The sequence below is a fragment of the Zootoca vivipara genome, chromosome 12 (assembly GCF_965207765.1).
Source record: "Zootoca vivipara chromosome 12, rZooViv2.hap1.1, whole genome shotgun sequence".
NCBI classification, from domain to species: Eukaryota; Metazoa; Chordata; class Lepidosauria; order Squamata; family Lacertidae; genus Zootoca; species Zootoca vivipara.
Window position 1 is genome coordinate 17,424,488 of NC_142595.1, and position 26,771 is coordinate 17,451,258.

A 26,771-nucleotide genomic window follows, 5' to 3' on the forward strand; every position below is an offset into this window, starting at 1 on the left:
TTAGACCACAGTGCCACCCACATCCCAGGGGGACTCAAAGGTAGCCCCTCTGAAATCCTTTAGCCATGGTACCGATTTCAGCGGGACTAGCTAACACAGGCATAGGCAAACTCGGCCCTCCAGATGTTTTGAGACTACAATTCCCATCATCCTTGACCACTGGTCCTGCTAGCTAGGGATGATGGGAGTTGTAGTCCCAAAACATCTGGAGGGCCGAGTTTGCCTATGCCTGGAGACAGGAAGGGCAGCATATGACTTTACAAAGGGGGGGCGAGAGCGAGCAAATAAGAGGTAAGTTTGCACAGTTCATCCATCAGTTCTGTTTCCTATGGAGGTAACAAATCACCTGCTGTTCCATCTGGTGACAGTCAGTCTCCAGGCGGCCTTTATTGACTTTGCTAGATTTGCTTATGTGCTTTCCATTAACCCCCCTTTTAACTGCCACATTCAGCCGGGCGGTTCTGAAGGTTGCAAGACGCATAATGGAGAAGGATGCTCTCGCGAGCGGACGCGGAGTGCACATTAAGATAAAACATCAGGAAAGTCTTTCTCCGTCTTCGTGCATGCTGCTCAGGGGTTTTGTTCAAGCCCAAGAGCTGGTTCTGAATAGTAGAGATTGCCCTCTGGAGAACACGGGGGACGTCTGAACACAGAGGCCCTGCAGAGGAATCATAGCCAGCTCTTCCTCCTGCTGCTCAGCCCCAGAATTCTTCTAGGATTTAGGAGACAAGGGCTATGGTCATGCCGTCCCAATCTCCAAGCAGTGGGAAGCTCTTGGGGTTCCAAGGGTTTGGTTTCCATGGAACAGAGGTCAGCAGAGATTGTGGGGTCTTTAGGATATATTGACTGGGAGTGGCCGCTGCGACCATATAACACCAGTCCTGAAAGACCTACGTTGGCTCCCAGCATGTTTCCGAGCACAATTCAAAGTGTTGGTGCTGACCTTTAAAGCCCTAAACAGCCTCGGCCCACTATACTTGGAGGAGCATCTCCACCCCATCGTTCAGCCCAGACACTGAGGTCCAGCTCCGAGGGCCTTCTGGCGCTTCCCTCCCTGCGAGAAGTGAGGTTGCAGGGAACCAGGCAGAGGGCCTTCTCGGTAGTGGCTCCCTCCCTGTGGAATGCCCTCCCATCAGATGTCAAGGAAATAAACACCTATCTGCAGTGGTTTTTTTCTGGGGGTTCTCGGGAGTACGCATACTCCTAAACATTTTGTGAATCTAAGTTTGACCTCATTGAGGGGCAGTATTTCAATATGAGTGGGAAAATGAGAGTACCCCTAAACATTTTCTTTAAAGAAAAAAAAGCACCGGCTAACTGACTTTAGAAGACACCTGAAGTATTGGGAAGTATTTAATGTCTGTTGTTTTATCGTGTTTTTAATATTATGTTGGGAGCCGCCCAGAGTGGCTGGGGAAACCCAGCCAGATGGGCGGGGTATAAATAATAAATTATCATTACAATTATAATATTGTCTTATTTACACATGTTTGCAACCTGAGCATATTATAGAGGGGCTCTCAGCATTTACGTCTCCAAATTCTTGCTCCTTCATCCACCGCATGTTTGGATGCAGCACAAATCAAGCATGTCTCTGTCTCTAGCTTCCCGGCCTGCCATCTGCCCAGTTCTCTCACACAATACACTCCTTTTGTTCTCTCTACCTGGTAGTTAGGTGATGATGGAGAGGAAGGCCTAGAAGGTACCACCACTTAGTGGTAGCTCTTGCAGCCTAGCCCATACTTTTGGGGATGATGATGAGGACACTTAAACGGCCTGCTAAGACAATGTCTTACACCACCATCTACGGACCCACAGCTTTTACAACCTCAGAGCCCCCCAGAGATCCTGAAGCAGTTGATTAATTCTTACACAACAAAAAAACCCTCAACAAAAAGCCATCAGCATATAAAAATCTTTGTTATTAACAAACCAATCTGATTTACAGGTATTGAGGGAGGATTGGGATAAAGCAGGCACCCCCAAACTTCAGCCCTCCAGATGTTTTGGACTACAATTCCCATCTTCCCCGACCACTGGTAAGGGTCTCCTAACAACTCTCAGCAGCACCATTAGCAAACTACAGCTCCCAGGATTCGTGTGGCAGAAGAGTGCTTTAAATGTAGGGTGTGAATGTGGCCAAGGGCTGTGTATATATATTTAAAGCACACACACACCCCGAAAAATATTGGGGACTGTAGTTTACCCCTCACAGTGTTACAATTCCCAGCACCCAATATTTGTTTTCTTAGGGGTGGGCAATTTGCTTTAAATGTATTCCTTCCCAGCAGTGTCAAGCCTTTACACCATCCACCTTTTAGTGTGGAGGATAAAAAGGTAAAGGTAAAGGGACCCCTGACCATTAGGTCCAGTCGTGACCAACTCTGGGGTTGCGCGCTCATCTCGCATTATTGGCCGAGGGAGCCGGCGTATAGTTTCCAGGTCATGTGGCCAGCATGACAGAGCAGCACATGGAAACGCCGTTTACCTTCCCGCTGTAGCGGTTCCTATTTATCTACTTGCATTTTGATGTGCTTTCGAACTGCTAGGTTGGCAGGAGCTGGGACCGAGCAACGGGAGCTCACCCCGTCACAGGGATTCGAACCGCTGACCTTCTGATCAGCAAGCCCTAGGCTCAGTGGTTTAACCCACAGAGCCACCTGGGTCCCAGCTATACACAAAAACAGCTTAAACAGCTGAACCTGCTGTTCCCCCAGTTGGGAGAACCTTTCCCCAGCCTTTGGACCACATCATCTCATGAACAATCTTTGAGCAAGTGTCTTCTTCTATGGCGATCACTTGTAGCCGAGTAAGATTGTCTTCCATAAACACGGTTCTAACAGTAGGTTCGTAAGCGCCTGTGGAGGCCAATTCTGGATCCACACATCCTTCCACAGTGGGGACATAGGTTTCCAAGTGGGAGTTGATCACTGTGAAGGTTTGCCAAATGTGCCTTCCTCTTAGCACGTTTCTCCCTTTCGTCCTGAGTTCAAGCATCTTCAAAGCCCATTACACCTTTGGTAAAGGCTGTTCTCCAATTGGAGCGCTCGCAGGCCAGTGTTTATACTACGTATTTTTAGATTTGCCTTGAGAGAGTCTTTAAATCTCTTTTGTTGACCACCAGCATTACGCTTTCCATTTTTATGTTCGGAATAGAGTACTTGCTTTGGAAGACGATCATCAGGCATCCGCACAACATGAACAGCTGAACCTGCTGTTCCCCCAGGTGGACCTTTGGACCACATCATCTCATGAACAATCCTTGAGCAAGTGTTGGATGTCACTGGTAGGCGGGGCCAGGGGAAAAGGGGGTGGAGCAATAGGTGTGACTCTTACCTCTGTACAGGAAGCTACATTCCAGCCATATGGAAGCCAGGTGTTTCTATAGCCCCCACCCTCCTGCCTTGCCAATATTTTCATCTTCCATCCAGGCAAGGAAGATGCATTATCACAGATCAAAAATACAGTCTGGCCAGGGAAAAGTGCTTGAAGGAGGGTGCAGAGCAGGCCAGGGAGAGATCTAGGGAAGAGAGGGATAGCCCAGAGTTTCCCTATAGGGCTGCACTCTGCCTGGGGGCTGGAGGCTCCCTGCACCTGATTTAAGACGTGTAAATTATGCTTGACGTTACATTTGATTAACGTATAATTTCCTATTTAAAATGTCAAATGACACTTACGCAGCAAGGATGGTTGGGCTGGAATGCATCCACAAAATTAATTGAGCTTCTCGTGCCTTTGACATTCAGCTACTGAACTGTGTTTTTCAGGACTTGGACGAAAACGGCAGGAGAATCCTTTGCCAAGCAAATATTCCCTTTGCTTGGATTTGTGCTGTATTCTTCATACACTCGGTAAGTGGCGTAGCAGCTAATGTGTTGTACTTGGATCAAGGCGCAAATCCCTACTCAGCTGTGGGTGATCTTGGGCTGCGAGCCCTACTTTGCAGGGTTGTTGTTGTGAGGCTAAAATGGGTGGTGAGGGCAGGGAGGGAACAATGTGCCTTACTCTGAGCTTGCTGGGAAAAGAGTGGGACAAAAGTATAATAAATAAGTACACCCACTCTTTCCCTTCATCTACTCTGCTAACTCTGGTTAAATTTGATGAGGCCCAACAATATTGCCCATATTATCAAGGGCTCATTTCCCTGTGTGCTCACTAATATTATAGGACAGAGGTCAGCAAACTTTTTCAGCCGTGGGCCGGTCCACTGTCCCTCAGACCTTGCGGGGGGCCGGACTATATTTTGGGAAAAAAATATGAACTAATCCTATGCCCCACAAATAACCCAGAGATGCTTCTTAAATAAAAGGACACATTCTACTCATGTAAAAACACCAGGCAGGCACCACAAATAACCCAGAGGTGCATTTTAAATAAAAAGACACATTCTACTCATGTAAAAACACACTGATTCCCGAACCATCTGCGGGCCGGATTTAGAAGGCGATTGGGCCGCATCCGGCCCCCGGGCCTTAGCTTGGGAACCCCTGTCATAGGGTCATAAATGTCATAGGATGATGTCTAAGAACTGGAGGAAGGAGCCTTATAAGCCATCTAGTCTACTCCCTCGCTCAATGCAGGAGAGCCAAAGAGTTAAAGCACCCCCAGGGCACAGCCACCACCTGCTAAGAAAAGCTTTTCAGAGGCCAAATGGGGGATAGTCCATCTATCTTCCTATATACATAGAAATGTAAGGCTGTTGTCATGTTCCAGTTCATGTGACCACCAATAGGTGGCCACATCAGCTCCAACATGACCACAGGATGTCAGGTGGCCTAGGCTGCAGCTGTATTCATTGCAGGGGGAAGCACCTCCCCATTTAAAAGTGGTTGTGGGGATAGGCAATAGGATGGGTGAGGTATAAAGGTAAGGTGGGTTTGGCCAATGTGGGGGCTTGGTGGGTAGGCAGAGTTGGTGAGCAGAGTGAGGAGCGATGGCAGCCCCTGGTCATAAGAAATGACTGTGCAAGTCAGCTGACTTATATTAAAGTCAGTGCTGTTTATATTTCAAATATTGAATTTTTTAAAAAGATTGAATTTTAAAAAACACCACCACCATGAGGGACATGTCAGTGGAAGAGCATTTTGTAGATTAGCAGTCAAAATATAACGATTGGGAAGTCTAGTAGCTAATGACCACAGAGCTGCAAATTTCTAGATAGGCAGGCTTTGACCATAGAAATGTAACTGGTGGAGTGGAGAGAGGGCTCTGTGTGATGTCATTTCCCCTGCTTCCAGTGGCGGGAAGAAATGGGAGATATAAAGCCTCCTCCTCCTCTGTCTGTCTGTTTCTCTCTCTTTCTTTCTCACAATATCTTTGATGCAGACGGACATCTATCTGTACTCTCCCTGAGCGCAGACTCCATTTCTGTATTTAACTATGGCTGTTGAAACCAAGAAGTATTTTTTACCTGCAAAATTTTGCTGTTGCCTTTGCTGTGTTCCCGTGCAAGACTGTCAAGTACCGGTAAGTAAACAATCTATTTTAAGCTTACTTTATAAGTTGTTGCCTAATTCTTTTATTAAGAGGGAAACAAAGGGGAAGCCAACTTATTTTGTTAGCTGAGACCAGCTCATAAAATGAAAGGCTTCTCAGCATAGTTTCATAGAATCATAGCGTTGGAAGAGACCACAAGGGCCATCCAGTCCAACCCCCTGCCAAGCAGGAAACACCATCAAAGCATTTCAGTCTTCTATACTCTGCTGCCAAGCGTCAGGTTTTAATACTCCACTTAACCCCCACACCCATGGGAGGGATAAATTGCAACTAATATATCCTCTCCTACCCATTGATAAACCATCCCACACATTTTGCTTGCCTAGCTGGCTTTAGAGCTCCTGCAACTTCACACAGAACAGTTTTCAAAGGCAGTGCAGCAGGGAGACTGGTGCCGAACTTGAAAGCTAGTCCTGGGGCTGAGCTGGCAGATTCTCCAATTGACACCTGAGGTGGGCTGGCTCAAATTAAGCCCTGGAGTAACGTGAGGCCGCTCTTTGCTTCCCTATCCCAATAGAACAGGACCTCTCCTCTTTCAAGAACTGTAAATGAGAGCTCTTTAAAAGAGAAATCCACTTATCTCCAGCGCTGTGCTGTACAGTACAGAACCAAGGCTCATTACTATAGCGCCAGAAGGGGAAGTCACATCATTAATTTCTCTGTAACCGTCACATTTGCTAGACTTTTCCCTCTGAAGCAGATAGGCCTCCAGGCTAAACACACAGAGGAATGGGGAGCCTCCGACAACTAGGGTGCCCTACTTTTCTAACAGAAGCCAGGGCTCCCTTTCTTCCTCGCTTCTTGAGAGCGCCAGGGCAGAAGGAGAGTGGCAGCCATCCAGCTAGCTTGCGATGATGAAAACACCTGATTCAATGGGCAGAACCAGGGAAGGACTTTTCTTGGAGAGCTGGCAGAAGCTGGCCACGTTTTTTTGGTGGGTTAAGAAGAAGCGGAGAACGGGTGTTTGTTTTCTGGCGAACTTCTAGGGCCACAAACACACCACCCCTTTAAAGCAATATGATACCACTTTGAACTGCCACATAAAGACAAAACAACCGTCATTTCTTAAGAGTGCTGAGAGCTCTTAGGAGACCCCTGTCAGGAGTATGGGCAGAAGTCAGGCTCTGGGGCCTGTAGTGCTTTTCAGGACTGGGGCCTGCCTCAACTTGTGCTGGAGAAGCAAGGAGTGGTCACTCAGGTGAGGCCACTTGATACCTCACTGCACCTGGTGGCAGGATCTGGGAGGGATAAAAGCTCAGCATTTCCCTTCAGCTCTTTGCCACAGCAACGCTATCCCTGCCTGGTTGCATCTGGCCTCTTGATCCTTGCTCCTTGGACCCTTGCCTTGCCGACGCCTTGATTCTTGCTCCGTGGACCCTTGCCTTGCCGACGCCTTGATCCTCGACCCTTGGACCTTCGCCTGCCGACACCTTGCTCCTCGACCCTTGGACCTTCGCCTCTGCCTTGCTCCTTGACCCTGCGACTGCCTGCTGCTAGACCCTCAGCCCTGCACCTGTTCCTGCTTCTACACCACCATCTTGCCTCTGGTCCTGACGTCCTTAGCCAGGGCTTCAACCGCCTGCCGACCGGACCGTGACAACACCATTCCCCTCACAGAGCTACAATTCCCAGAGTGGTTTAACAGCCAACCCCTTTTCCCAGGGAACAGTGGGATGGAGAAGCTGTGGCCCTCCAGATGTGGCTGGACTCCAGTTCCCATCAGCCCCAGTCAGCATGGCTAGTGGTCTAGGATAGAATCACAGAATTGTGGGGCTGAAAGGGACCGTGATGGTCATCTAACCCCCAGAAATGCAGGAATCTCTCTGCCCAACATGGGGCTCGAACTCACAACCCTGAGATTAAGAGTCTCATGCTCGACTGGCTGGGCTAACCCTGGGAGATGTATTCTGGCAGCACCTGAAAGCCCACAGGTGCCCCCATCTTTGCACTACGTAAATCGTTATTATTACTAGCTGGCCCTGCCACGCGTTGCTGTGGCATTCTTTGTTAAATGGCGGGTCAGAGTCCCCCCTTCAGATTCCCCAGACCATCAGAGTCCCCCCTGTGTTATGTTTAGATAGGGGCATACCTGTGTCTCCCCACACTCTGTAGCGACCCATCCCCGGGAAGGTCTTAGTTATCCCTGTCACCTATTGACAGACCCCCCCCCCCCATCCCAATCAGGGAAGAACTTACCTATCCGTGTCCTCCATTTTGACCCCTGCAATGGATATGTTTGTCCGTTGTTTGTTGGCTGTCCACTGGAGGGCGCAATTTTTTGACCACAAATCCAGGTTTTTACCTGTGTTAGGTGTGTCAGCTGCTCAGTGTAAGTGCATGATTACCTGCTCTCATGTGACTCTGAGGTTGTGGCCAAATTTCAGGACGATCGGCTAAGTGCTTGTGGGAGAAAAGTGGGGAATAACACACATGCACCTTCACCATTTTTATACATATAGATTATTATTATTACTACTACTACGGTACTACTATTATTACTATTACTATTATTATTATTATTCAGCACTGTACCTGTAGTTTCGACGATGCCTTCCAGGATAACGACAATCTCGAACTGCTCGCTCCGTAGTGATCTCTGCGAGAGGGCAAAAAAGGGGCTCTTTTCGTTGATTTCATGGCAGATGGTGAGAGGAGAGACGAGGAACAGTTGGTCGGCCCCAGTTCCGAATCCAACATCGAGCTCGCATTGGTCTAGTGGCAGGAATTCACCTTCTGGCGTCTGTCGTGACTAAAGAGAGCGAGAGCGAGAGAGAAGTCCCACTGAGTCGAGAGCAAATCTTACAGCAGCAAAATGATAGGAACTTTCTCGGGGTGCCTGAATGGAGCACCTTGCAAGCTGCGGACACTCCATTGGAATTTAAGCTGAGAGAGAGGGAGGGGATTTTGAGTGGGGTGAGCTGAACCTGGGTCTGGGTGAGATCAGGGTGCAAGACTCTCTCAGGCAAATCAATGGTAATCCACACCTTCATGGCGGAAGAGCCCAATCAGCCAGAGGACTGGTCTGGGTTTCTCCCTCCAAAAGGGGTGAGGGGGAATCATTCTGAGCTGTGTGCCAGTGGCCGGTGAGAACAGAGGAGGTCAATTTGGTGTCCAGGGCAGCTGTCTACCAGCTCCATCTGGTACGGAGACTGAGACCCTACCTGCCCACGGACTGTCTTGCCAGAGTGGTGCATGCTCTAGTTATCTCCTGCTTGGACTACTGCAATGCGCTCTACGTGGGGCTACCTTTGAAGGTGACCAGGAAGCTACAACTAATCCAGAATGCGGCAGCTGGACTGGTGATTGGGAGTGGCTGCCGAGACCACATAACAGCGGTCCTGAAAGACCTACATTGGCTCCCAGTATGTTTCCGAGCACAATTCAAAGTGTTGGTGCTGACCTTTAATGCCCTAAACGGCCTCAGCCCAATATACCTGAAGGAGCGTCTCCACCCCCATTGTTCAGCCCAGACACTGGGGTCCAGCTCCGAGAACCTTTTGGCGGTTCCCTCACTGCAAGAAGTGAGGTTACAGGGAACCGGGCAGAGGGCCTTCTCGGTGGTGGTGCCTGCCCTGTGGAACGCCCTCCCATCAGATGTCAAGGAAATAAACAACCATCTGACTTTTAGAAGATATTTGAAGGCAGCCCTGTATAGGGAAGTTTTTAGTGTTTGATGATTTATTGTATTTTTAATATTTTGTTGGGAGCCACCCAGAATGGTAGGGGCAACCCAGTCAGATGATGATGATAATTAGTATGATTACAACTTCCATTATGCCTGCCTCTTCAATACCTTCTTCCATGGTGAGCCTCGGAACTGCCATTTTAACATTCCACAACTGCCTGCAGTCGCAATGCTACAGGGGGAGGCATTGTGGGAAATATATATGGTGGTTAGCTCTAATTCCTGGTCACCCAAGGCCGTTGCCTGTCAGCACGGGACCTGCCTGCTAGCTGAAGAACATCCATATGATTTACTAACTTAATCCTGGCCACCACAATCTGCCAAACCGCATTTCTAAAACCCCTGCTTGATTTCCTTCTCCCTTCCAATCCATTTTCCTTTTGTGTCGTGTCTTTTTAAATTGCAGGCCTCAGGGCAGGGGCTGCCTTTGTCTCCCGGCACACCATCACCTGTAAGCTTCTCTGTGACTGAAGAATGGAAATAAAGTACCGTAGGGAAGGACACCCAGCTGTGCTGATTAAGATGGTTTGGGACTACAACTCCCATCACCCCTAGCTAACAGGACCAGTGGATGATGGGAATTGTAGTCTCAAAACATCTGGAGGGCCGAGTTTGCCTATGCCTGGATTAAGTGTTGCAATATTTGTTTTCCATCACTAGGAAAAGCAACAGTTCTGGAATTGTTATTTCTGGATGGGTGATTCTGCTCTCTCTTTTGTTTTGGCACGTCATGGACACATTCATAGAGGAATAGTGGTGGATTTACACTGGCCTGTAGCAGATAGCTCAGTCTGTAGAATATGAGCCTTGTAATCTCAGGGTTGTGGGTTTGAGCCCCACGTTGGGCCAAATGATTCCTGCATTCCTGGGGGCTGGGCTAGATGTCCCTCGGGGTCCCTTCCTATTCTATAATTCTATGTCCACACATCACTCCACTTCATTAGTTGTCCTGCAATGCTTCTCATGCAATACCACATTATTGCCATGGGAAGGGATCTTCTTGAGCTGTAGGGCAACAAACAAAAGCAGGACAAAAAGAAAAGAAAAGACCTAACTCTAACCCCTTGCAAAAAACCAACAACCCTATAACAAGAAAGAAGATTCCACCTAAACATTAGAAAGAACTTCCTGACAGTAAGAGCTGTTCGGCAGTGGAATTTGCTACCAAGGAGTGTGGTGGAGTCTCCTTCTTTGGAGGTCTTTAAGCAGAGGCTTGGCAGGCATATGTCAAGAATGCTTTGATGGTGTTTCCTGCTCGGCAGGGGGTTGGACTGGATGGCCCTTGTGATCTCTTCCAACTCTACGATTCTATGATTCTAACATTTGTGGCTTTAAAACGTTAGGGGATTTCGGCAGGAATTCTCAGGGCAGTTATGTCTGCTCCGAAACTTTCGCAGGCACAAACAATATTGCAGGGGGCATCACTTAGAACCATCGTGATATTATCATGGACAAGGCTGCCTGGAAGAACCTGATTGGATGCCTGCCCTGCCCTGCCCCTTCCCCACTCCCAACCACCCCCAGGGAAGGAATTACAACACACGTGTTTGCGTGGCTAGAAGCAATTTTCTGGACTGTGGTGGCTGCTGGGGGGAAAGGCAGACATTGCGGCTGTCTGGTGCATTACTGGTAATTAGCGGAGGGATGGGGAATTAGCAAGGTGTCGGAAGCAGATATGGGCTGAATCATCTTAAAAAGGGAAGAGAGAAATCAAATGAAAATGAACGTGCAGAACGACAGCTGTGATATACGAGATTCCTTGCAAGCGGCGCTGTTTTTCAGGGTGCCGAAACGTCACCCTGAACGCCTCCCTTGTTCTCTTATAATGGCAATGGCATCCACCTGAGAGGTGCCGGAACCAGGTACCGGTGAGTTTGGGCTGGAAACCCACCCCCCCCCGCTTGCAAGACATTTGATCAAATAAACAAAAAAGCATCTTGTGGACCTTAAAGCGTCTGTTCTGGACGCACCCAAACACTGCAATCTGCTCCCCAAACGCCTCTCCATTTTCCTTCCCTTTGCCAGGAAAGCACCAGCATGCCTTGCCGACCTGAATTAGCCAGACATGTGTCCCCTGATTTGCTCACTGTCATCTTTATGAGCCAACATGTCAATCCTCTCTCCTGCTCAAAAATCACGGTGCAATTCGCCTGCTAACCGAATGTGATGTTCTGTGCCCGAATGGGCAAGGCTCCTTTAATAATATTATTCCTGACCCATGTTGCGCATGCACACCCTGCCCCGCCGAGGGAACTGGGCGGTCAAAGGGCTTTTGGAAAGGCTCCCAGAAAGCATGGTTCATTTGAGGCTGACAATAAGACAGGAGCGGAGAGGTTCAAGCTGCAGAAGGGATGGCAAGCGAGGCCTACTGGCCGTGACGGCAATGCTCTCTGGCAGCATTGCTTCTGAAACTGCAGGAGGGGGAGAAGGCTCTTGCTTGTTGGTTTCCTACAGCCATCTGGCGAGTCATTGTGAGAACAGGATGCTGGACTAGATGGGACATTGGCCTGACACACACACACCCCCAAATGAGAATTGGAAATGGAGGAAAGGAAATTATTAAGCGTCGTTTTGTGTGAATGGCTCCATAGGATCGGGTCTATAATAATGCAACGCCGAAAAAAGAAATACGGTAAATAAAGAAAAAAGAAAACCCCTTTCTGAGCAATGTGACTAATCAGAGGATGTTTAAAGCTATCTAGCACAGGAATGAGGAAGCTCAGGGCAGGGCAGAAATGACAGCCCTCCAGAGCTCAGTCTGGCCCTTGAGACTCTCGCCAGAAAACATCCCTCTCACCAGCCTGGCTGGATTATGGAGCGTTGAATTTTTCAGCTTTCAAATTCCCCCAATGAGGGGTGCTAAGAAAGATGTGGGTTAAACCACAGAGCCTAGGCCTTGCCAATCAGAAGGTCGGCGGTTCGAATCCCTGTGATGGGGTAAGCTCCCATTGTTCGGTCCCTGCTCCTCCCAACCTAGCAGTTCGAAAGCATGTCAAAGTGCAAGCAGATAAATACCGGTAGCTACCGCTCCGGCAGGAAGGTAAATGGCGTTTCCGTGCGCTGCTCTGGTTCGCCGGAAGCGGCTTAGTCATGCTGGCCACATGACCTGGAAGCTGCACGCCGGCTCCCTCGGCCAATAACGCGAGATGAGCGCCGCAACCCCAGAGTCGGTCATGACTGGACCTAATGGTCAGGGGTCCCTTTACCTTTAAGAAGTTGTAACACGACTTGTGAATATTTTGGCAAAACGAGTCCCGAGTCCCGTGGAGGAGAAGGAGGAGAAGCAGAGGGCAGCCTAGGCATTGGATACGGCAATGCTAGGATAGTTCAGGAAATGCTTTGAGGCTCACAGTGGGTGAGTAAGCATTATATTTCCTTCCCCACGTTAACAAAATGCAGCTGCACAGATACCTGCATCTGTTTGCCTGTAGGAGGAAAATCAGGTTAGCGGAGGCCATTTTCAGCATGGTGGCGCGGCTGGGGAACCTGAGGGGTGAAGGGGCCCAACCTTTCTCTTCAAATCTGTGGAAAACTGCAGCCTCCAAGAAAGTGCCTTTTGTAAAAAGGGGGGGGGGAAATGGAAACATTGAGGAGAAGAAAACTCTGCGTGACTCAGCATCGCGGGCAATTTGGCCCTGAGGAACAGAGCAATGAGTAAGGCACGGTGAACGAGGCATGAGAAGAAGAAAAGGAGTGAGAATGTGGTATAAAGAAGACTTCAGAAAGCCAGTGCCCTCTGGATATTTTGGACTATAATGCCGTCAGACCCAGCCAGCAGACAAGGGCATTTCTGTGTGTGTGTTCTGACAAGCGAGTTAATAAGGCTTTGGCACCTCTAGGAGGAGGTGATGGCTGAAGTGTTGTTGCCAGAGCTTCTGATTATTTCCCGTAATTAAATCCGATTTCAGTGATCTAGGTTTTCAAAAGGGAAGGCCTCTTGGATCTGAGAGGGTCACATCCCCTCCAACATTCCTCTGATGAAAATTGGCTTGATGTTGTTGTTGTTGTTTGAATTTATATACAGTACCGTCCTATACCCGGGGGGTCTCAGGGTGGTTCACAGAATAAAATCAAGATATAAAACCACAAAATACCTAATGAAAATGAAAACAGCAACCCAATACCTCTCTCCCCACAAAAAAAACACATTTTAAAAGGGCATAGGATATAAATTGGATCAACCAAAGACCTGCTTAAAAAGTTTTTCCCTGGTGCTTAAAGGTGTATAATGAAGGTGTCAGGTGAACTTCCCTGGGGAGAGCATTCCACAGATGGGGAGCCACTGCAGAGAAGGCCCTTTCTCATGTTGCAACCCTCCGGACCTCTCGAGGAGGCACACGAAGGAGGGCCTCAGAAGATGATCTCAGGGTCTGGGTAGGTTTATATGGAAAGAGGCGGTCCTTGAGGTAAGGGGTTCTGAGCCTTTTAATAGAACGCCTCACATACCATCGGCGACTAATCAAAGGAATCTCCAAAAAGGATACCTTTGACACAATCTGGTCTCCCCTTTTCTCTTTTATTGAAGAAGAGCAGAGTATTTTAATGCCACCATCATCACAGAGGTGTCTGTGGAGGGGATATATTGATTGAAAATGTATTGTATTATAACTTTTGAATAATTGTTTTTTGAATTAAGAAAAGAAAATAGGGACCTGTCGTATTCAATAATAATAATGATAATAATGATAATAATAATAATAATAATAATAATTTTATACCCAGCCCATTTGAATGGGTTGCCCCAGCCACTCTGGGCAGCTTCCAACATATATAAAAACACAATAAAACAAATCTTTTGTAAAAGCTTCCCTATACAGAGCTGCCTTCAGACATATTTTAAAGACTGTATAATTACTTATCCCCTTGGTTTGGGGGGAGGGGTCGCATAACTCCATACCCTCCAGCATTTCTCTGATGAAAACAGAGACGTCCTAAGGAAAAGCAGGACATTCCAGGATCAAATCAGAAACTGGGACAGCATCTGTAAATAATCTGGGACCGTCCCCGGAAAATAGGGACACTTGGAGGGTCTGCAGCAGACAGGCATACTCTCCAATTGCACTGATTCAATAATTTCCACATTAGTGATTTGGGCATGAGTGCCAATCCTGCTTCGTCAAGAAACAGTACCATACCATACATGCTGATATTAATAGTGGCATCCATTCAGTCATACTCAGAGCAGACCCACTGCAATTAAGAGGCATGACTTACTCAGACCCATTAACTCAAACGGGTCTACTCAGAGTCTAATTTAGTTGGCTGCAACCATAGGAGCCAACTCCTAGGGGGCCGAAGTCCCTTGCCCGCCCCCCCAATAAAATACTTGAGGGCGCCCCAAAGTTTATGAGCATTGCCATTCAAATGGTGTGTGTCTTGTGATCGGTTATGCGGGATGGGGCTTATCCGCCCCCTTCGCAATGTTTTATTCAAGTAGGCACCCCTGCATGGGTGTCATTTTAATTTTGAGAAGCGAGTGCTTTCTTCATTTCTCTCTCTCTCTCCCCCCCCCATTTCCCCCTCCAGCCCCAGAAGCTTGCAAATGACTCAAGCCCTAGAGCTGCCCGTTCCCTAGAACCCCCCCCCCCTGTTCTCTGCTCCCGGCGCGGCACGTTGCGCGGAGATCCCTGCGGCGCGCGCAATGTCGGTGCGCGTTTTTACGCGCCAGATTCCTTTTGCGCGCAGCGGCGTTATGGCGGGGTTGCTTCCTAACGCGGCAAGGTCTCGGCTTCTCCCCGCCTCGCTCCGGAGGAAGCAGGCGCACGTGGACCAGCCGGCCTTCCTTATCGGAGATAGGGATGGCGAGAAGCCCGAAGGCGGGTGGCGCGATAAGCCTTATCTCCCGGCCGGGCTCGCTCAGTCGGCGGACGGAGCTGCTTCTCTAATCAGGTGCGGGAGAAGCGGCGAGGTGCCGCCGCCTTCGCTCAGCCGCACGTGGCCCGGGAAGGAGGAAGCCCGATGGCACGCCGCTCTCGCCCGGAGCTGAGTTGTGCCCGGCGAGGCTAGTAGGATCCTTCGGGGTTTTGGAGGCTGGGCAGGAGCAGGTTGGAGGGGTGGGGTCGCACGCAGAATAGGCCTGGGTCCCACTGAGAAGTAGGCATGGGCGTAGCCAGGGTGGGCACAGCTGCCCTCCCCTAAACCAAGTCAATAAATAACAATACTTAAACTAAAAGTAGAAATTGTAGAAATATAGTTTTTCTGAGGAAGATAAAACAACTGTTGAGACATTTCAGTCCAAAACTGCTCATGGGCCCAAACACGAAAATTATTGAAAAGCATTGAAAGTACCCAATTAATTGAGGTTCTGCCCCCCCTCCCCCTTATGAAAGCTTTCTTCCCGCAGTGGGGGTATTTTTTACCTGTGATTTCCCCAGAAAGTTCAACAACTATTTTAGGGGGTGATCTAGAAAAAGCTGGACAACTTTGGCTGCTGCCTCCCTAACAAAAACCCTGGCTAGGCCCATGAATCTGCAAGACAAGAGACAGACAGAGGGTGGTGACAGGTGAGTGTCCCCCCCCCATAAATCCTGGCTATAGCCATGGAAGTAGGGGTGCCAACTTGAATTAAAAAGAGGGGGCGAGGTAAGCCCCGCCCCACATAATCACATAATGCGGCACACAGACAGACACCATTTTAATGGCAAAGAATGTCCATCACCTTTGGGGGGCTGAGACCTCTCAAATATTTTATTGAGGGGGGCAGAGTAAGGCCTTTAGAAGTTGGCTGCGGTGCTGAGAAGACTTGGAAGGAGAAAGCCCTAAGGAAAAGGGTCTGGCTGGCTTGCAGAAGCACTATGCTTTACCATCTTAAATAATAATAATGAATAGCAATAAATACTTGGAATAATATTAATAATTTGGAAGGAACAGCAGCACCAGAGTCTATATCATCTCACTTCACTTCCAGCTTGGGGCTTGCAACCTCGTCCTCTCTGAAGAGTAAGGAGAAGCTCCCAGAGGTCTGTTTAGGACCATCTCCTGTTTCCCACACAAACAAACCTCTCCTGCCTTGTTCTCCATCAGCAGGTAGCTTCAAAGGTAGACAGCTTCTGGAGCTGGAGTTTCCACTCAACTATGGCTAACTCCAACAGCTGATAGACTTGCAGCTTCAATGAATGTATTGTTGAATCTCCTTTTGAAAGCCATCCAAGCCACTGGCTGTGGCCACCTCTTGCGGCAGCAGATTCCCACCAGTTTTGCGAGCCCTGAAGTGCTTCCTACGGGTATGTCCTGAACTCGACGTCCATGTATTTCATTGGGTGATCGCTAGTTCTCAGATTAGGAACAAGGAAGGGTGCGGGGGAATATCCACTTTCCCCATGCTGCCTCTGAGCATGTGCAAAGTAAAATCCCCCCTCAACGGCAGTATCTCATGTTCAGAATTGGAGACAGTGGTTTGAAGGAAGAGGTTGTATCCTGAATGGGTCCCTCTGTTTTTAATGAGTGCCTCTGTTTTTAAAAATTATTAATAGAAATTAAACCCTGCTTACTTGATCACCCCAGATGTGTGGGGGCTGGCTATGGTAACACAGAGGTGGCAGAATGGCAACATACACGTGCTCAGAAACACTCGGAAACATAACCCACAGCTAAACCCTAGCAAACCCTGAGGCTGATCCCCATTTTATATTACATCTCAGGGCTTCCAGAGTCCTCCTGGAACTCTTCTGAAACTATACGAAGGCACAGGTTCTGTTATACTGCGGGGACTAGAGACTTGACTTTTTGAAATGAAATCAAAGCAGACATTTCCCAGGGGGCTCAAGTGTTGCGACAAGACAGCAGCAGCAGCTCTTTAGAAAGTAATGCACGCTGCCCCTTTTATGACCTTCAGAATCAAGGCTGGCAGAAGTGCCAAGATGCCAGCTTTTAAGGGCTGGCTGCCAGGATGACCCACACGCGCCCTTCTGTTGGTATGATCTGTCGAAAGTCTCCCATCGCTCAGCGGTCCAGCAGCGACTGCCTTTGATAGTCAAAGTGCCTGGGTTTTGGACTTGGGCCATGTCAGAGAACGGCTTGTTCCGCGGATGCAGGAACTTGCGAAGACAGCAGAGGAATGCGGGGCGACAGCTTGAGGCACTTCCTACTCCTGCGGCTGCGGCTCCAGCAGCAGGCTGAGCTCTTGCCAAGAGGAACAAGGGCTGGCTAGCTGCAGATTTCCCCTAAATGCCAGCCACCGGTGCAAGAACGCACTCCAGAGCTAGTTTTGGATTTTGTGCGGCCGGATCGGCATTGTAGAAGAATACATTGCTAGGTTCTTCCTAGTGAAGCCATAAGTAAAGCAGATCTGGGCTTACCTAGTATGTTACAATGCTTGCCAATTGCAGTTAGCATACCCTCCAATGTTTCTGCAATGAAAATAGGGCTGTCCGATTCAACAACAACGTTATTATTTATACTCTGCCCATCTGACTGGGTTGCCCTGGCCAACTTGAGCAGCTTCCAACATACGTACAGTGGAACCTCGGTTTAGGAACACCTCAGTTTACGAATTTTTGGTTTACAAACACCGCGGACCCGTCTGGAACGGATTAATCCACTTTCCATTACTTTCAATGGGAAAGTTCGCTTCAGTTTATGAACGCTTCAGTTTAAGTACTCCGCAGACTGTCTGGAACAGATTAATCCACTTTCCATTACTTTCAATGGGAAAGTTCGCTTCAGTTTATGAACACTTCAGTTTATGAACAGACTTCCGGAACCAATTATGTTCATAAACCGAGGTACCACTGTATATAAAAACCTTCCTTATAAAGGGCTGCCTACAAGCTGTCTTCTAAAGGTTCTATAGTTATTAGTTACTTATCTCCTTGGCTCAGGGGTCATATGACTCCATATCCTCCAACAACATTTCTCTGATGAAAATAGGGACACTCCAGGATCAATTGAGAAACCAGGGTGGCTTATGATGTAAATCAAATCAGAAACGAGGATAGCTTCTGTAAATCTGGGACTGTCCCTGGAAAATTGGGACATTTGGAGGGTCTGATTGCTTAGTGGGTTTATTGGGAAAGGGGAACTGTGGCGAAAAGAATTAAATCAACACCCCAAGCTCCCCTTGAGAACCTTCAATAATCAGCTGAAAGAAGGAGACGATTGCTCACTCTGTATCACACACTGACGTATCTTCTTAGTGAAACCCTTTAGGAACTTGGGAGTAAATTTTAATCTTTTCTGCGCCCTTTTTTCCTTCTTTCTTTTTGTACTGGTTTCCCATACTGTGGTGCATACCTCTTTTACTTTACCAAATGAAAAAGAAGAAGAGGGATGCCTATAAAACAGGGGTAGGCAACCTAAGGCCCAGGGGACGGATCTGGCCCAATCGCCTTCTAAATCCGGCCTGCGGACGGTCCGGGAATCACCGTGGTTTTACATGAGTAGAATGTGTCCTTTTATTTAAAATGCATCTCTGGGTTATTTGTGGGGCCTGCCTGGTGTTTTTACATGAGTAGAATGTGTGCTTTTATTTAAAATGCATCTCTGGGTTATTTGTGGGGCCTGCCTGGTGTTTTTACATGAGTAGAATGTGTGCTTTTATTTAAAATGCATCTCTGGCTTATTTCAAGGCAATGTCAAGGCAATAAGTAACTATTGTAGTTTCAGAAGACAGCTGAAGGCGGCCCTGTTTAGGGAAGTTTTTAATGTTTGATGCTGTACTGTTTTTAATATTCGGTTGGAAGCCGCCCAGAGTGGCTGGGGAAACCCAGCCAGATGGGCGGGGTATAAATAATATATTATTATTTGTGGGGCATAGGAATTTGTTCATCCCCCCCCCCAAAAAAAATACTCCGGCCCCACATGGTCTGAGAGACGGTGGACCGGCCCACGGCTGAAAAAGGCTGCTGACCCCTGCTATAAAATGAAAGGATTTGATCAGAAGTGAGGCTAGACTGCTAATTGTATTGGTTCTTAAAAATTAAGGCAAGGCTCAGCGTAATCCTAACTGTGCCTACTCAGAAGTAAGTTCTCTTGAATTAAACGAGTGTTACTACCTGGCAAGTAGGGTTGGGGCTGCAACCTAAGCCAGTTGCACATGGTTCCCACTGAAATAATAGACATTACCGATCAACATTTTATAGAATCATAGAATAGTACAGTTGGAAGGGACCCTGAGGATCATCTAGTCCAACCCCATTGAAATACAAGAATATGCAGCTGTCCCATACGGGGATAGAACCTGCAACATTGGCATTAACAGCACTGTGCTCTAACCAACTGAGCTATTCAAATCAATGGGACTTAAAGGGTGACTATTTGTTTCCATTGATTTCAGGGGGACCTAAGTACAGCTAAACTTAGGGTGTACTCTCTGCGTATGTCTACCCAGCAGCAATTCCCACTTAGCTCATTGAGATCTACTCCCAGGTAAGCGTGCGTAGGATTGCAGCCTAGATCATATCCATTATGTTTCCGAGAAAATATGCAACAGTGATTTTAAGGAGGTCAAGAACAGCTTCTTAAGAAACGTGTTGAAAGAAAACGTGTGTAATACAAATCCTAAAAAGCTGTATAGCAGGCATAGGCAAACTCGGCCCTCCAGATGTTTTGGGACTACAGCTCCCATCATCCCTAGCTAACAGGACCAGTGGTCAGGGATGATGGGAGTTGTAGTCCCAAAACATCTGGAGGGCTGAGTTTGCCTATGCCTGCTGTATAGAATGACAAGGAAAGGAACTTGGTTTGTATTAATGAGAATGCCTGGCATTATATTTGGAATAATGGTCTGGAATTTTTTTATTTGTCACCGGACAAATCTTACTACCCAGTGATTTTTAAGTGGCATTATACACCCCCCACCCAAGAAATTAAATAAGGTTATAGGATTGAGAAGAGAATTTTGACAAAAACATTGTAGAAGAAAAGGGAAGATTGTTTTTCATATGTGGTGGAGATGTCCATGCAGAAATCTTATGGATTATTCATTTCGTGATAGGTTATAATCTTTTAGGTACTTCAGAGGCCCTGTTGTTGGGGGAGTTTTTCAAGATTATGTAAAGGAGGGAGTTTCAGGGCATTATTCCATATTTCCTGGTTGCAGCTAAAATATGATTGACAAGACTCTCTGGAAAGATGTTAAAATCCCTGGCGGAAACTAGGTTGTTCAGAATTGGGGATATTAGAGCTGCTAAGACGGCAGCAAATTATGTTAAATTGAGAGAAGCCAGAGTTTTTGCCGATGCTTTTGTTTAAAGCGGCATCTGATTTATTGTCTGCTGAAAGGAGAACCTATCCCTGACAGGTTTTGGCTTTCAGTGATACAGTGTAGATTTAGGAAGAGCGAACATTGGATTACAGTAAGAACAAAACAAGGCAATAACAGTAACAGACATGCAGTACAGTATGTAGTTTATTTTTGCATGGAAGCATTTGCCTACATTGAAATAATATATTGTGCACTGATTAAAGTGATCCTCGAAAAGGACCACCCTTTTGTTTTCTAAGAGTTGGAAGAGAGACGAAATGTAAGAACATATTGAATTCTTATTCACGGTGAGATCTATCTATCTATCATCTATCTTAAGGTTACCAATTTTTTTTCAATGAATCCGGGGACAATGGATTTTGTTGGGGGACTGTCCCCGGGAAACAGGGACATCTGGTAACCTTAATCTATCTATCTATCTATCTATCTACCGTGTTTCTCATATTATAAGACATGTCTTATATTTATTTTTTCCTCAAAAAAACACACTATGGCTTATTTTCAAGGGATGTCTTATTTTTTTCCTCCTCCTCCTGCTGCGGCCGGCATTGCTGCTGTGCCTATCACTATGTCTTATTTTCGGGGTATGGCTTATATTCCTTGAATGCTTAAAAATCCTGCTATGGCTTATTTTATGGGTATGTCTTAAAATATGAGAAACAGGGTATCTATCTATCTATCCAGTGCTTTTTTTCTGGGGCGGGGGGACACAGGGGTATGCATACTCCTAAACATTTTGTGAATCTGAGTTTGGCCTCATTGAGGGGCAGTATTTCAATATGAGTAGGAAAATGAGAGTACCTAAACATTTTTTTAAAGAAAAAAGCACTCTATCTATCTATCTATCTATCTATCTATCTATCTATCTATCTATCTATCTATCTAATCTCCATCAAACCCTGCGCACTGTCTCTGATACAGAGGCTAGCTAGCCAGATGCCCCATGGTAGCTTACAGCTAGGGCAAAATGGAGACAGCCACCACTATCCTTTTCCTCTGGCTGGTCTCTGGGAGTGAATGCCAAGGCTTCACTTGCTAATTTCCTGCATTTATCTCGATTTCTGCCCGTCCCGTGCTGTTGACTATCGCCACAGCTTTCCATGAGCGTGAGCTTCTGTGTTTGTTATGCATCGCATGGGGGGGGAGGGGGGAGGAACCGTGCTGCTCAGGATCTCACTTCTCAACCTCCTCCCTGTGTTTGTCGCTTGCCTTGCCTTATCTAGCTCTGCTTTCCAAACACTCTGCTATGAGACCTCTTAGCCTCCTCTCCAGCATTCACCCCTGATGTTTGCTGGTCCTTTGCCAGGCTCTCAACCTGAGCCATATGAAAGAACCATCGGTTCTTCTGACCCTTCACTGCAAAGCAACTGTGACCTTTTCCCCTGCCGGGTTGGAATCCTGAGAAAGGACTTCACTGGCAATTCCCCTCCCCAAAGCAGTTTCAGATCAGTTTTTTTTAATGGACCAACACATCTGCTTTTCATAGGATTCCCTCCACCTCTGGCTTGCTGCTGCCTTGGCCATTGCATCATGGTGACTCAGGGTTCAAAGTGGTGATCTTTGCTGCATAAACAGATGGTCCTTGATGGCATCTGGAATCAACCTATTTTCTCCAACCGTGTGATGGATTGGTGAGGTCAGTGGTTGGCCGTTTACTCAGCAGTGCACTAGGGCAGGTGCAGGTGCCGGCCAAGGTTGCTTGGTAGAAGAATAGAATTGCAGAGTTGGAAGGGGCCATGAGGGTCATCTAGTCCAACCCCCTGCAATGCAGGAATCTTTTGCCCAACCTGGGGATTGAACCCACGACCCTGAGAGTCAGAGTCTCACGCTCTGACTGAAGATTGACTGAGCTAGGTAAGCTAAGTAGAAAGCTAAGGTCATTTGCAAATAGGCTTATAATACGCTTTTGCATCTACCTTGATTTCTCATGTTTCAGGATGGGCGTTGAAAATAGGCTCCTGGTCTGAGCCCTCCCTCAGATAGAGTCATGCACAAATCCAACTGCAGCGTGGGGGGGGGGGAATTCACCAGTAAATCCTCCTGGTTTTTATTTTATTTGTTCATTTGCTAACAAAATTGATATGCCCACTCGGGAGCAAAGTTGTCTGGCCCTCTAACGCAAACATGCTTCCAAAATTCCAGATTGCTTATCTTCTCATTTGATTCGCCTCCCACACCCACTTCCTTAGACGATATTGATTTTGAGATTATTGTTTTTAAGGGATGTGGGGTGGCGGTTGGGGTGGGGGAGAGGAAGATGTGAAGATACTGAATGTAAGAAACTGTTTGTAGTCTGACTTTAGGCTTGCCTACCTGCTTACTCCAAACCTCCAGGTTTAAATGTCTCCTTAACCTGAAAAGAATTGTGCAAAATCTCTAGCACGTGACACGGGATAAGCCATTTCGGCATCCTCTTTGGAGCCTTTTCCACAAACTCCCAATCCTACCTGCTCATCCTCCTTGGAACCTCTTTCCCCCCTCTCTGTTCAGCGCCTGCTATTATGCATCTTCTACAAGGCAACTTTAATCCACAAAGGCCTTTAAATTATGCTCACAGTAAGCTCATCACATGATTCTTAATGTTCCCATTTCACAGATGAGTGAACTGAGACCGAGGGCATGGGCCCAGGAGCCCAGAAGTGAGATTTGAATCTAGGCCTCTCCCACATCGAAATCCAGCTCTCTAGCTTCCCGGGACGTGAGTGCCACCTCTTTCCTGTGAAGGTGGGATCTCATGGAGGAAACGACTCACCTTGATAAGTTTGCAGCGGATCTGGGCCGAGACCATGTGGCTGTTGCGCAGGTTCCCCACGCGGAACATGAGGCACAGCTTCCCGTCTCGCTTGGAGATGACCGCGGCGCGGCTGAACATGAGGGTCTCGGCCCTCTTCTTGGGCTGGGACATCTTGATGAACATGCAGCCAATGAGGAAGGCGTCCACCACGGAGCCCAGTAGCGACTGGAAGAGGAAGAGCACGATGCCCTCTGGGCAGCGCTCTGTGATGTATCGGTGCCCGTAGCCGATGGTCGCCTCCGTCTCGATGAAGAAGAGGAAGGCCGAGGGGAAGTTGTAGACGTTGGCCACGCAGGGGTTGTGCCCGGGGCTGTGCCCGTGGTGCATGTCCAGGTCTCCTCGCAAGTAGGCGATCCCCCACCACATGGAGGCCATGACCAGCCAGGCCACCGTGTAGGTCAGCAGGAAGATGAGCAGGTTCCAGCGCCACTTGAGGTCCACCAGGGTGGTGAAGAGGTCTGTCAAGTAGCGGCTGTTCTCGCTGCCCAGGTTGCCATGCTGGACGTTGCAGCGGCCGTTCTTGTCCACAAAGCGCTGGCGCTTCCGCCGTGCCGCCGTGCCCACCACAGCCTGGTATTCGTCGCCGAACTTCCGGCGCACCACTGACATTCTGGTGCTGAGGAGGGGAGCTTGCCCTGTCGGCTCGGCACGTCCTCCTCACCTGCACCGGAGAGGAAAAATCGGACTAGGCGTCCGTCTCCGCTGCACACCCAGGACTTAGGCTTGTCTCCTCTTTTCTGGATTATCTTCTCAGTTTGCTGGGAGCCGGCTTGCTCACTGCATGGTCTGGGCTGAGCGCTGTGGCGGGCGAGGCTGGAGGATTTCTGGGCTGGTGTTGGCAGGGGAACCCACTTTCCGTGAGCTGGTTCTGGACCTGTAAGCTGTGCTGGGTAGCAGAAGCTGGACCCCGATGGCCAGACAAGAGAGCCCGAGTTGGGTTGGCTGCTAAGGTGGTCACTTTTGCATGCTGGTCATGACGGATGGCAGGATGCTGGCTGAGTTTGGGTGGTCCGTTTGCACACTGGGAGAGGGGGGAAGGGTTCTCGCAAGATGCGGGTGGCAGCACCAAGGTCCGGGCTGGCCTGGCAGGGCACTGATGGTCACCCCGGGGGTTTGGATGGGCACCGGTTCTACCAGCAGGAACCGATTTCGACTTCTGCAGACCTTTCTGCCGCTGCTGGCGAGGGTCCTCCGGGGCTCTCTTGGGGGATGATGAGAACTGGCCCCCCCACGCACACGTGGCTTCACAGCCTTGGGTTGGGATGTGTGGTCCACACGGGCTGCCCTCGAGGGATCCCTGGCTGGATCCGGAGCGGGATCCTTTTGTTTTAAATGGGAAAAGCAGCCCCGCCCCCCTGGAAGCGGGTCCCTGCGCCCCGCTCCGGGAACAAGCCCCGTCGTCCCGCCACCTACCTCGGAGGGAACTCGCCACGTTCTCGGCAAAGGACGGAGCCTCCCCGACGCGTTGGGAGCGGTGCCTCTTTTTGCAGGGGCGGGGGAGCGAGCGCGGTAGGCTGTCTTCTTGGATCCCGCGGGCTTGAGCTGCCTGGGCAGCGGCGATCCGGAGGGATGGAGGAAAGGGAAGGAGGAGAAGAGGCTTTGCAGAGTCCTCTCTCTCTCTCTCTCTCTCTCTCTCTCTCTCTCTCTCTCTCTCTCTCTCTCTCTCTCTCTCTCTCTCTCTCTCTCTCTCTCTCTGCCACCCCCACCTTTTCCCTTTCTTCTCTCCAAGCTCCTTCCCCCAGCGCGCTGGGATCAGGAAACTTAAACCTCTGCGGAGGTCCTTAATTCTCCAGCGCATCCAGAAACTGGGCTGCTGTTGCGGCGGCGGCGGCGAGGGCGAGCAGGCGGGCTAGCAGCTCGGAGGCGGCTGCTCGGAGAAGTCCCAGGTTTTTGCTAAACGTGCAGGAAAGCGGAGCGGGCGGGGAGGGTGTCGCCGCGACGCCGCCTGGCGGCCGCCGGAACACCTTCAACATTCCTCTCCGCGCGCCTCTGCCGGAGGCTCCTGCGCGCAACGAGCATCTCCCGCGTCTGCCTGCCCGCGTCCCGGTCTTTGCGGCGACTCCCCGCGCCCCCCGAGCTGGGAAAAGGAGCCCCTTCGGACGGTGCCGGCAGCTGCTGCTGCAAGGAGCTGCCGGCTGAGCGCGGGAGGCGGGCGCTTCCAGGGGGGAGTGGCTCAAGTCCCGCGTAAGAAAGGGGTCGAGGGGAGTTGGAAGGAATTAATTCGGATTGAGGTCTCTCTCTTCCCTCCCCTCCCCGCAGACGCAGAGCAGCGGAGACTGACGCCTGGGCTGGTGAGGTGAGAGGGGGCGGGACCCGCGGCTCCTCCCATCTCCTCCAGATTTCCCCCCCCAAAAAAGGGGCTTCCCCCAAAAGAAGGAAAGATTGATAGGAGGTGGTGGGGGTCGTGCCGGAGGATATAGATGTCTAGGCTTGAATGGGAGACCCAAGGGTCTCAGCCTCGCGAGGGAGTGCCTCTGAGCATGAGCAGAGTGGGAGAACAGCACTAGTTCTGGATCTAGTGGAAGGTCTCTTGCCCGAGGGCATCCGGGATAACCGCTTTGTTGAAGCAAAGCGAGTCGGGGTCTGCTTCCTAACGGGAGCAAGGGCCACCTGAGGCCTCAGGTACAGGTATGTAGAGCTGGAGCAGGACTTTGCAGGTCTCCTCGTCAGCCCCTTTGCTCAATGCAGGGTCTGCATCCATGCAGGGTGCGTAGTTACAACTGGTCCTTGTTGACAGACACCCATCTTGCCTCTGTTTAAAACAGCAAAGGAGAGCCTCCCGCCTCCTGTGGCAGGCAGTTCTGCTGTCAAACAGCTCTTACCATTAGGAATGTGCATCACCTTGAGTGGGAAGACTCAGGGCTGGATATACAGCACTCTAAAAAAAAATACACAAAGAAACCTGGCATTCTGTTCCCAAAGGTGTTCTGGAAGCCCACAAACATGGGAAAACACTGGCAGCTCTCTCTCACACACACCATTTGCCCCCCAGCCACTTGCATTTTGCAGCATTCTGCTTCGGAACATGCAGGTTCTATTTAGCCAGCATGCCCAGAAGTGACGGGGGAATAGACTTCTCTTCCACCAGTTCCTCGAATCTCCTTTAAAACCACTCTTAAGCTGCTGGCTGTCGTCACATCCTGAGGCAATGAATTCCACAAGTTAGCACTCTGGGAAGAAGCGCTTTCTTTTGCAAATCAAACACATGAAAGCAGGGTTTTCAAAGAGGCTTTGAACTCTGGTACATCTTTCTATAAAGATTGGGGGGGGGAAATAATTTATCATATTGATAGCTCACTTCCCTACTTTAAAGCATGCCAACATAGAGCATTAACCAGCTGATCTTTATGAAGTCTTGCTTGGGGGGGGGGCGGGGAAATGGTGTGTAAGTCCATTGTTTATTGCAAGTTTACACCTCCCTTTTCTAGCTTTTGGAGATGGCTCCAGAGTGCTATTTTTATAAGTTAATTGTTAGTCTCTTTGTTGCACTGTTCTGTTTTAATAAATAAATGCACTGGATTCTGTAGCTCTTCCATTTTGGCTCATAAGAGTGAGCTTAGGTGTTGCATGCAATGCAGGCATAACCTGGCCTT

At 48.9% G+C, this 26,771-nt stretch overlaps 1 protein-coding gene across 1 annotated transcript in view; it reads right to left on the minus strand.

Annotated features, from left to right (window-relative positions):
* Positions 1-24,820, minus strand: part of LOC118094798 (G protein-activated inward rectifier potassium channel 1-like) — a 30,389-nt gene extending 5,569 nt beyond the window's left edge. Inside the window, exons 1-2 of the mRNA XM_035135476.3 lie at positions 23,137-24,820; positions 8,029-8,245 (exon numbers count right to left, since the gene is read on the minus strand). Coding sequence (XP_034991367.3) covers positions 8,029-8,245; positions 23,137-23,787 — 868 coding nt within the window. The 5' untranslated portion in view covers positions 23,788-24,820. The remainder of the gene's footprint in view (positions 1-8,028; positions 8,246-23,136) is intronic.
* Positions 24,821-26,771: the final 1,951 nt, after the last annotated feature.